Source organism: Jaculus jaculus, chromosome 4 (genome assembly GCF_020740685.1).
Source record: "Jaculus jaculus isolate mJacJac1 chromosome 4, mJacJac1.mat.Y.cur, whole genome shotgun sequence".
In the NCBI taxonomy this organism is placed as follows: Eukaryota; Metazoa; Chordata; class Mammalia; order Rodentia; family Dipodidae; genus Jaculus; species Jaculus jaculus.
Window position 1 is genome coordinate 156,520,926 of NC_059105.1, and position 11,888 is coordinate 156,532,813.

The 11,888-nt window shown below is 42.2% G+C and overlaps 1 protein-coding gene and 2 pseudogenes across 2 annotated transcripts in view; 1 reads left to right on the top strand and 2 right to left on the bottom strand.

Annotated features, from left to right (window-relative positions):
• Positions 1 to 11,888, top strand: part of Znf148 (zinc finger protein 148) — a 153,300-nt gene that overhangs the window by 55,722 nt on the left and 85,690 nt on the right. For both annotated transcript variants that reach the window (XM_045146744.1, XM_045146743.1), the window contains exon 4: positions 7,095 to 7,443. In XM_045146744.1, the coding sequence (XP_045002679.1) occupies positions 7,111 to 7,443 (333 nt within the window). In that variant the 5' untranslated portion in view covers positions 7,095 to 7,110. The remainder of the gene's footprint in view (positions 1 to 7,094; positions 7,444 to 11,888) is intronic.
• Positions 2,027 to 2,369, bottom strand: LOC101616502 (annotated as a pseudogene).
• Positions 2,790 to 5,519, bottom strand: LOC101616812 (annotated as a pseudogene).

Sequence of the window (11,888 nt, forward strand, 5' to 3'; positions counted from 1 at the left end):
GGTGATTTTTCAACCTCATCCTACTACGTGCTGGGATTAAAGTCGTGTGTCACCATGCGTGGTTTAGGATTTTTTTTTTTTGTTTGTTTGTTTTTCGAGGTAGGGTCTCACTCTGGTCCAGGCTGACCTGGAATTAGCTCTGTAGTCTCAGGGTGGCCTTGAACTCACAGCTATCCTCCTACCTCTGCCTCCCGAGTGCTGGGATTAAAGGCATGCGCCACCACGCCCGGCTAGGAATTTTTTTTAAATTTACCACCTCTGTACACGTAGACAGCATAGCATGATTGTAATGCTTTCCCACAACTTTCCTTTTCTTCCCTTGCAAATAACCCCCTTCCATTGAATCCCTTATTCTTTCTATTTTGATGTCATCATTTTTTCCCTTCCTATTATGCAAATCTTGTATAGGTAGCATTAGCCACTGTGAAGTCATGAATTCCATGGTCACTTTTTGTCTGGAAGACAGTATTAGAAATCATTTCTTCCCTACTGACTTACCTGGGTTCTGGGGAGTTGAACCTGGCTCCTTAGACTTTGCAGGCAGATGCCTTAACTGCTAAACCATCTCTCTAGCCCCACTTTGACCATTTTTAAAAATTTTATTTATGAGAGAGAGAGAGACGGAGAATATGGGTGTGCTAGGGCATTCCGTTGCTGCTAACGAACTCCAGAAGTTTGCTCTACTTTGTACATATGGGTCCTGGGATTACGTGGGTCCTGGGGAATCGAACCTGGGTCCTTTGGCTTTGCGGGTGAGTGCCTTTTCTGCTAAGCCATCCCTCCCAACTCCACTTTGACCATTTTTGTGTCACCCCAGTGGTTACCACCATCTGAAGAGAGAAGCTGCTCTAACCAAAAGTGAGAGTAGCATTACTGTATGAGCATAAGCATAAGTATTTAGGTTGACATAGAATGTGCATTTAGGCAGAAAACAGTAGTAGTTCTCCCTATGGCTTATTACCTCTCAAGCCATAGTTTTTTTTTTTTTTTTTTTTTTTAAATTAGGTTTTCAGTACCAGGCAAAAATTGCCTTTTGTGGAGTGGTCCTCAAGACCAATCAGCAGTTGTTTTCCCCCCATAACACACATGCCACCATTGCATCAGTAGGTATATTTTGCTTGGCTGTCTAGCCTTAAAGCTTGTAGGGTCCACTGCTCACTAACACCATTGTTGACTTTTTAATTTTTTTTCCAAGGTAGGGTTTCACTCTAGTCCAGGCTGACCTGGAATTCACTATGTAGTCTCAGGGTGGCCTTGAACTCACAGCAATCCTCTTACCTCTGCCTCCCGAGTGCTTGGATTAAAGGTGTGTTTGTTTCCTCATGCATGCAAGGCAAACACTTTACCAATTCAGCTATTTTTTTTTCAAGTCCTTCAGTAGTTTTTTTCTTTCTACTTTTGTCAATTCAGTTATAAATGCTGAATTTTACAAGATCACAGTTAAAATATTTGGTGTAAGACATCAATTTGTAGATACAATGGATAGATCTAAAAATTTACTTGTTGGCTTCATGATGAGAAATTAAAATTTATAGGATATATTAAGGTTGAAACTTAAAAAAGCTCTAAACAATAAAAAACCAAGACAGCTTTTCAGTGAAATGCCTATTAACTTCATCAGACTATATAGTAATCAAACTATGAGTTTGCAGGTAAGATAATATCAAGTCAGTTGTCATCCATGACCCACAATCCTTTTATATTTTAACTCAAATACAAGTATGATGTAAGAGTAAGTGAACTTTAACTTTCCAAATGTTCTGCCTAAGAATTATTAGTCAAGTCAGATAATCCATTTGCCACAAGTGAACTCTCAATTGTTAGGAGGTAGCAGTCGTCAACGGTACCACCTTCTCTGGAGGTTGTACCCTTCACTCATAAGGCTTCCCATTTCATATGAAAAGTACGAACAATAAGGGACAGAAGAGCCACCGTTCATTGTTTCTTTGATTCTTGGTGTTTTCATAGAATCTTAAATACCTGATTTCAGTTTTACAGCAGCAACAAACATCAATATTTATTCTGGTCAGTAACTGCTCCAAGTTGCATGTATTCCAATGCGATCTTTAGGAATAATTTGTACTTCTGAACCATGCTTTAGAAAAACATTTCCAGCAGTCTGAACAGGATTTATTCCTGTTCCATCATTAGTAATAATGGCACTTCTTGCTGCAGGAACTTCAAAATTCTTCTGCTGCAAACTTTAAGACTGCTATGAAAGGTGTACTTTCAGGAACACTGAGTACTTTGTAGGACAGCTGTGGGTCCGACGTGAGCGTGATCTTAAAGGACACCTTCAACCTGGTGGAGCCCCCAGTATAAACTTTCAAAAGGGGAGGGAACAGAGGGAGGTAAGGAGGGAGGGGCATGCTTATTCCCTAAGATAGATTTGTATAAGGTGGAAAGGGAAAACCAAAATTGAAAATAGTTAGGTAGCTATATAAAACCAGATTTTTCTTGTGCAGTTAGCTTTCACAGAACTCAGGGCTTTAGGTCGATTCATTTCCTGTGTTCTTTCTAAGCCCAATAAGCCAGAGTTAATTCACTATAAGGTAATTCTCAGTTCTCAGCTTGAGAAAAATAGGAAGGCTCCTAATAGACAATTCCCTCTTCCCTGGGCAAAGCCTGTTGTCCTCAAAGGGTGAGTTAGCTGAGTCAAACACAGTGACGGATCATTGAGCTCCTAGAATGTAGTTTGCTGTTTGATATTCCCTGTAAATGTGGGTAATCATACAGTGTCCTTGAGGCCTTAACCACCTATGAGCATTGTCCACAGGCAGCTTAGTCCATCAGAGGTCCAGGGGAAACTTCCTAACCTGAGCCAGGTATTGTGGTTGCAGGTAGTCGCCCAGCTCCTCCTTACGTACCGTGCTGGCTCTTCTTCCCGGCCTGGGAAAAGTCTCCAGTTAGCAGCAGTGCTTTGAAGAAGAACACTTTGGCCCCAAAGTCACTCTGTGTCCGCATTGCCTGGGGAAACTTGAACTTGTATCACCACAAGGTGCATTTCCTAGGAACTTGGCTTTCATCTTGTTCTCTGAGAGAGTGCCAGGGTTCGTTCATTCGTTCAGCTGTCCCTTGGAGGGTCTCCCCAGGCTGCCACTCCACTTGAGGCAGGAGCCTAACATCATGGTCTCCAAGCTTCTCTCTGACTAGCAGGACAAGGTTCTTGTCTAGTTTACAATGCAGTGAGGTTTGGTCATTCTTTTTATCATCGTCTGTTACGCAAGCACGAAGTTTGAACTGTTGGAATGTCTGTTCCCACATACCTTCCAAATCTTGTACAAGCATAATATCTTTTTCATCTTGTTCATCATCATAGAGGTCAGTTTTCTTCTTTGCCAGTCTCTGGGCTTCATCTAGAACACGAAGCTCATGGTCTGAACACAGGCTTTTCTCTATTTCAGTAGGGTGGCCATCTTCTCCTGCAGTGGGGTGAGACGCTTGGAGATGAGCGGTGGTGGCTGCAGACACAAGGTGCCCAACAAGCGCCATGGGGACTGGCTGCTGGAGGGCGCGGCCTGAAGGGCCCGGCAGCGGGGTTCCAGGCCACCTTCCCACAGCCTGTCGCAACGCCGCCAGTCCCCATCGGCACCCCTAGCAAATTGGCGCTCATGCCGCCATCTTCCTGCCTTTCCACAATCCAGTTTTTGGTTTTTTAAAAATAGCTTCATAATGGGCTGGAGAGATGGCTTAGTAGATAAGGCACTTGCCTGTGATGCCCAAGGACCCAGGTTTGATTCTCCAGAATCCACATAAGCCAGATACATGTGGTGGCGCATGCCCTGGAGTTTGTTTGCAGTGGCTAGAGACCCTGGTGTACCCATTCATTTCTTTCCATTCATAAACAAATAAGTAAATAAAAAAATACTTTTCAAAAGAAAAAATAGCTTCATAATAACACTTGGATCTTTGAGATGATATTTCCTTGGGTTTTGTGATTATTTTCATATTAGTTACTATAACCAAGTGAAATATTAATTTATAGTCACCAACACTAGAAGATCTGCGTGAATATATTGTTGGGATGGGGAAGTGGCTCAGGGTTAAAAGGGCTTGCTGTGCAAGCTTCATGACTAGAGCTTGGCTCTTTAGCACTCATGTAAAGCTGGATACACACACAGTGGTGCCTGTGAGTCTAATTCCTACGTGCCTTTGGTAGTTGGTGGGGGATAGTCAGGAGAACCCTAAAATCAAGGGTTAGCTCTTCTGGCCTCTGCAGTGACAAAAAAAGAGTCCCCTATCTCAAACAAGGTGAAAGATTTCAATTGACACTCTGAGGTTGTCCTCTGATCTGAATACATGTGCCATGACCCTGGTATTTATTCACATATTACACATGAACACAAGTAGTAATTTAAAAAATTGCTTGGCTATGTGTGGTGGCACATGCCTTTAATCACAGCAGTAGGGAGGCAGAGGTAGGAGAATTGCCATGAGTTCTAGGCCACTCTGAGAGTACATAGTGAGTTCCAGGTCAACCTGGGCTAGAGCAAAACCCTACCTCAAAAAAACAACAAAAAATTTGCTCATCTTATAATAATGGATCAGATAGTGTAATCATTTTTATAGGTCTAGTAGATAAAGCTTTCAAGTTAGATATAAGTCTTAGAAAAGTTATTTCATGAACCACCTGGGGCAATGGCATGACTGTTTTGGGGGAAATCAGTTGCTGTTTGATTGCACTCAAGGCGCACTTGACAGGAGGGAATTCGTGCCTGGTACTGAAAACTTAGTTAACAGCCTAGGGCTGAGGATGTCTTAAGCCCTAGAGGGGAAACTACTATTGTTGTCGGGTAAATTATGCCCATCATACTGCATGTTTATGTTCTTGTGTTAATGCTGCCCTCACTTTTGCTTAGAAGCTTCTCTTTTGTAGTGGTGACCACTGGGGTGACTTAAAAATGGCTAAAGTGGGGCTGAAGAGATAGATGGCTTAGTGGCTAAGGTACTTGCCTGCAAAGCCTAAGGACCCATTATTGACTCTTCAGACCCCATGTACGCCAGAGGCACAAAGGTGAGGCAAGCGCAAAGTTGCACATGCCCACTAGGTAGCACAAGTGTCTGGGGTTCGATTGCAGTGGCTGAGGCCCTGGAGTGCCAGTTCTCTCTCTCAATTTTTTTTTTTAAAGCCAAAGTACTAAAAAGGGACAGTGGAGTGTTTGACACTGATACATCTCTGCCACACCCTCCAAGGCTCAAGGACCACCGTGGAAGAAGTGGCAGAAAGAAAGTAAGAGCCAAAGGAAGGGAAGGAATGCTTTCCGTGCTGTCTTCAGACACAGTATGGCCTGGATATTCATGACCTCAGTGCCTGATGGTACCTACACAAGACCTGCATAATAGCAGGAAACATTGATAGCATCAAAGTAGAAGAGAGACTAGGTGGAAAGGGTTCAGTGGAGGGGGAGTTGGGAGGGTTAAAAAGTATTGGGAGGGTATTATGATATAGTCCATATTGAAGTTTTCAATAAAATGATAAAAATAATTTCACCAACCAGTGGCAGTGTTAATGTTACCATTTTAGATGTCTGAGTACATTCACATGTGTATACTTTGATTTCTCTGAACTTTTCTTCCTCTTTTCCTTTGTCTTTTTTCCTTTTTTCTCCCCTCCCCTGCCCTCTTCTGCCCTTCCCTCCCCTTCCCTGCCATCTAACTCTCCCCTCCTCTTCCCTCCAGCGAGTGCAAATAAATTCCAGATGCATGCACCACCTTATGCATCTGGATTTACATGGGCACTGGGTAATCAGACCTGGGCCCTTTGGCTTTATAAGCAAGCACCTTAACTGCTAAGCCATCTCTTCAGCCCCTAGATTTTTTTTTTTTAAGACCTAATATTAGTGCGATGGATGAACTATGTTATTTCTGCTTTCTCTTCCCTTTCTTTCTTTTTGTTTTGCTCTGTGTTTTTCTTCCTCTTCTTCTTCTTCTTCTTCTTTTTTTTTTCTGATTTTTCGTGGTAGGGTCTCACTCTAGCTCAGGCTGACCTGGAATTTACTATGTAGTGTCTGGATGGCCTCAAACTCTTGGCAACCCTCCTACCTCTGCCTCCTGAGTGCTGGTATTAAAGGTGTGCACCACCACACCTGGCTTCTTCTTCTTCTTCTTCTTATTTTTAGTAAGGGTCTTGTGCCCAGGCTGACCTGGTAGTCACTATGTAGTCTCAGGCTGTCCTCAAACTCTCAGCCATCCTCCTACCCCAGCCTCTTGAGTGCTAGGATTAAAAGCATGCACCACCATGCCTGTCTATTAATGCTGTTTTGAATGTTGGTTTTGGTGGTTAAATATTTTATTTATTTGAGAGACAGAGTGAGAGAGCGAAAGAGGCAGGCAGAGAAAGAAAATGGGCACACTAGGGCCTCAAGCCTTACAAACGAGTTTTAGACACAAATGGCACCTTGTGCATTTGGCTTTATGTGGGTACTAGGGAATTGAACTCGGGTCCTTAGGCTTTACAGGCAAGGGTTTTAACTGCTGAGCCATCTTTTCAGCCTTTAATTTTTTTTTAAATTCACTTTGTGCTTTACATGATTAATTACTAAATTAGAAATTATTTAATTATTTGTGTGTGTGTATGGGTCTGGCAGGGTCTCTTACTTCTGCAAATGAATACCAGATGCTTGTGTCAGTTTTTGTGCTTGGCTTTATGTGGGTATTGGAGAATTGAGCCTGGGCTGGCAAGCATTGCAAGTAAGCACATTTAACTGCTGAGCCATCTCCCCAGCCTAACCACCAAGTTATTTTTAATGATTGACTGATAGTTTTCTATGTCAGTTTGTGCTTTATTGAGCTCATCTCTTTTTATATTTTAAGAAATAATAATGTATTAACTCTAACTGAAATTTCAGGTACCCTTTATTTTGTTAGGTTCATTTTCAGTAATGAGATTAAAGTTTCATGCCATTATAGTAAAAGGGAAATTTGTGTCTTATTTTACTGGCCGTTGGAAGCCAGTCTTGGTAATTTAAAAGCTTTAAATTACATGAATAATTTTTTAACCTTAATGAATACCTTTCATAATTTGAAATGGTATCAAGTCAAGTAGATGTATAAACTAATTTGTTATGCTTTGTTGCCAAACTTGGTCTTTTTAGGCAGTTATACTTAAGCATGAACATTGACGACAAACTGGAAGGATTGTTTCTTAAATGTGGCGGCATAGACGAAATGCAGTCTTCCAGGGCAATGGTTGTAATGGGTGGAGTGTCTGGCCAGTCTACCGTGTCTGGAGAGCTGCAGGATTCAGTCCTTCAAGATCGAAGTCTGCCTCATCAGGAGATCCTTGCTGCAGATGAAGTGTTACAGGAGAGTGAGATGAGACAGCAGGATATGATATCACATGATGAACTCATGGTCCATGAGGAGACCGTGAAAAACGATGAAGAACAGATGGAAACACATGAAAGACTTCCTCAAGGACTACAGTATGCACTCAATGTCCCTGTAAGTAATTCCTTTATACGACATTGAAGTTGTAGTTAGAAATGTTCAAAAGTTTGTGTTAAGTATACTTCAGTCATACAAAGCATATGGAAAGGCCACAAATAGTGATATTGAATAGAATGACAAAAGTATTGACAAATATATTTGAAAGCCAAGATTAAGGTTTTTTTTTTTTTTTTGTTTGTTTGTTTGTTTTGTGTTTTTGAGGTAGGGTCTCACTCTGGTTCAGGCTGACCTGGAATTCACTGTGTAGTCTCAGGGTGCCTTTGAGCTCAAGGCGATCCTCCTACCTTTGTCTCCTGAGTGCTGGGATTAAAGACGTGCACCACCATGCCTGGCTTAAGTTTTATTTATTTATTTATTTTATTTGCAAGGAGGGAGGGAGAATGGATATGCCAGGGTCACTAGCCACTGCAGACAAACTCCAGATGAATGTACCACTTTGTGCATCTGGCTTTATATGGTTACTGGGGAATCAAACTCAGGTTGTTTGGCATTGCAAACAAGCACCTTAACTGCTGAGCCATCTCTCCAACATAAGATTTTTTATATTATTTCAATATTTATTCATTTGCAAAAAGAGAGGGTCAAGGCAAACACACACAAAGAGAGAATGGGTGTGCCACGGCCTTTTGCCCCTGCAACTCCAGATGCATGTACCACAATGTGCATCTGGCTTTACGTGAGTCCTGGGGAAATGAACTCAGGTTGTCAGACCTTGCAAGCAAGCACCTTAACTGCTAAGCCATGTCCCCAGCCCAAGTTTTATATTACTTAAAAAACCTTTTCCGAAACATTTATTTCTCTGTCAGTGTTATATTTGTTTTGAATTTTAAGTACTTATTATGTTTTGTTGTTGTTGTTGTTGTTTGTGTTTTCGAGGAAGGGTCTCACTCTAGCTCAGGCTGACCTGGAATTCACTGTGTAGTCTCAGGGTGGCCTTGAACTCATGGTGATCCTCCCATCTCTGCCTCCTGAGTGCTGGGATTAAAGGCGTGTACCACCACGCCTGGCTTTAAGTACTTATTTTATTTTTGCTTTTTGAGGTAGGGTCTTGCTCTAGCCCAGGCTAACCTGTAGTTCACTCTTACTCTCAGGCTGGCCTTGAACTCACAGCAATCCTCATGTCTCTGCCTCCCAAGTTCTGGGATTAAAAGTGGGTGCCAACATGCTTATATTTAAAAAAAAATATTAATTTATTCATTTATTTGAGAGAGAGAGGAGAAGGGGCACATCTGGGTTTCCAGCCACTGCAAATGAACTCCAGAGGCATGCACCACCTTGTGCATCTGGCTTACATGGGTCGTGGGAAATTGAACCTGGGCCCTTAGGTTTCTTAGGCAAGTGCCTTAACTGTTAAGCCTGATCTCCAGATCTGTATTTATGTATGTATGTATAGGTATATGTGTGTGTGTGTATGTATATCTCATCTCTATGATGCAAGACTGTAGGTCTTTACACTTTATTTCATATACTGTACTTCTACTGTTTTCTTTTTTTTGTTATTTGTTTGTTTGTTTGTTTTGTTTTTTGAGGTAGGATCTCACTCTAGCCCAGGTTGGCCTGAAATTCGCTTTTGTATTTTCAGGGTGGCTCTGAACTCAAGCTAATTCTCCCACTTGTGCCTCCCGAGAGCTGTTATTAAAGGTGTGCACCACCATGCCTGTTTTACAAAACTATTTTAATTTAATTATTTGCAAGCAGTCATAGAGAGTGAAGGAAGGAAATTGGTACACCAGGGCCTCTAGCCACTGCAAATGAACTCCAGATGCATGTGCCACTGTGTATTTGGCTTTATGTGGGTACTAGGGAATTGAACCTGGGTCCTTAGGCTTTGTAGGCAAGCACCTTAACCGCTGATCCATCTCTCCAGCCTTTCGTTTACTTTTGCATCATGGTTTTCATATATACCAACTAGAATTTTCTTCTCAGTCATATCTCATGATTGTTTTTGTTATTGGTGTTTATATTTTGTGGTAGTTTGATTTTGGTGTTATCTGTAAAGTCATGTTCTGAAAGTTTGGTCCTTGGCTGATGGTAATTTGAGAGGTGGAGCCATGCTGGAGGAGGTGTGTTATTTGGGATAGGCTTATGGGTATTACAGCCAGCTTCCCCTTCCTAGAATCTGCTTCACTCCTGTTGTGGCAGAAGTAATGTCCAGCCTCTGCTCATGCTGTCCTTCCCCCTGGAGACTGAAAGCCAAAATAAACCCATTTCCTCCCATCAGTTGGTATTGGTCAGGTACTTTGTCCCAGCTATAGGAAGGTAGCTGCAGCATGCTGTGTGTGAGGCGTGTGTGTGTGTGTGTGTGTGTTGTAAGCAGTGGATGTGGTGATGTGGTGCCCATGTCTGTGCCTATAGAGGTCAGAGAAGACTGGTGTCTTTCTCTTTGTTCTGTCCATTTTCCTTGATATGGAGTCTTTTAATGATTCCAGAGCTGGCTGTTTTTCAGGTGCCCAAGCCATTCAGTGGTCTTCGCTCCTCATAGGACTGGGGTTACAGACTTGTGTGGCTGTGCCTAGTTGGTTACATGGGTGCAGGTGGGTGCTGAGACCCTCATGCTTGCACAGGAAGTTGACTTAATACTATGCCATCTTCCCAGCCCTTTCTTCCCTCCCCCCCTTTCCCAAGATAGAGTCTTATCTAGCTGAGGCTGACCTAGAATGCAGTAAATGTAGTTTCAGGCTAGCCTTCAACTCATAGCAATCCTCTTACCTCTGCTTCCCAAGTGCTGGGATTAAAGGTGTGAGCCACCACAACTGGCTATTGCTATCTTGTTTTTTTAAAAAAATATTTTTAATATTTATTTTTTATGAGAGAGAGTAAATGGACATGCCAGCTACTGGAAATGAACTGCTACTGCAAATGAACTCTAGATGCATGTGCCACCATGTGCATCTATCTGGCTTTCTGTGGGTTGTTTTTTGGGTTTTCAAGGTAGGATCTCACTCTAGCCGAGACTGACCTTGAATTCACTATGTACTTTTAGGCTGATCTTGAACTCACAGTGGTCCTCCTACCTCTGTCTCCCAAGGGCTGAGATTAAAGGTGTACGCCACCATGCCTGGCTCTTTTATGATCCTTTTAATGCACAGGGGTTATCTGTCGCTTAAAAAAAATTATTTGAGAGAAAGAGGCAGATAGAGAATGGACATACCAGGGCCTCTAATCACTGCAAATGAACTCCAGATACATGCACCACCTTTTGCATCTGGCTTTACATGGGTACTGGAGAATCAAACCTGGGTTCTTTGGCTTTGTTGGCAAGTGCATTAATTGCTAAAGCCATCTTTCCAGCCTCATCATTTTGTTTTGATATTTAAATTATTATTACTATTTTTAGTTAACATACAGAGAATTAGGTATCATTCTTTCTGGTATTTTCTAATACAGTTTGTTTTAATTGGTTCCCCTACCTCTTTTTTTTTTTAAGATTTATTTTTATTTATTTGTTAGAGACAGACAGAGGGATGGTGGGGGGAGAGAATGGGCATGCCAGGGGCTCTAGTCACTGCAAACGAACTCCAGACACATGAGCCACCATGTGCATCTGGCTTACGTGGGACCTGGGGACTCGAATCTGGGTCCTTAGGCTTTGCAGCATGTGCTTTAATAGCATCTCGCCAGGCCCCTCGCCCCCCACCTCTTTTCAGTACTTCTCGGTATTTTGTCCCCTTCTGTTTGCATGTTCCATGTGACCTTTCTCCTTCCCCATCTCTATTCCTACTCCTCTTTATATACTCGCTCGCTGTCTTGTAGCCATCCCAGGTTTATGGGTCTCACCCGTGTTTGTCCTCCACTGTTTACATACATACAGATAGTACAAAGTAGGATGTGTACATCAGAGAGCCCATGACCATTTTTCCTACAAATTTCCATAATTTAATATTTTCCTGTTCCACTGAGTAGAATTTCATATTATTTACTTATTTGTTGATTGGCTTCTAGACTGATTTCATTTCTTAATCTGTTGTGAATAAAACAGCAATAATCATGGGTGTGCAGGTACCTCTGTGGTAGTGTGGAGTCCTTAGGGTATATCCCCAGGAGTGGTAAGCTGGGTCATATGGGAGGTTTATTTATAACTTTTTAAAGATATTTTTTATTTTTTGAATTTGCAACAAGAGAAAGATAGAAGAGAGACTGACAGAGAGAACTGGCATGCCAGGGCCTCTAGCCACTGCAAACAAATTCCAGATGTATCCACCTCTTTGTGTATCTGGCTTTATGTGGGTACTGGGGAATTGAACCTGGGGCATTAGGCTTTGCAGGCAGGCGCCTTAACTGCTAAGCCATCTCCAGCCCCATCTTATCACTTTTTGAGAGAACTCCATGTGGGTTTCCATCATGGCTCTACTAGTTTGCAGCCTCCACCAGCAGTGAACAAAGTTCTTCTTCCCCACACTCTTACCAGCTTTTTTTTTTTTTTTTTAACGAGGTAAAGT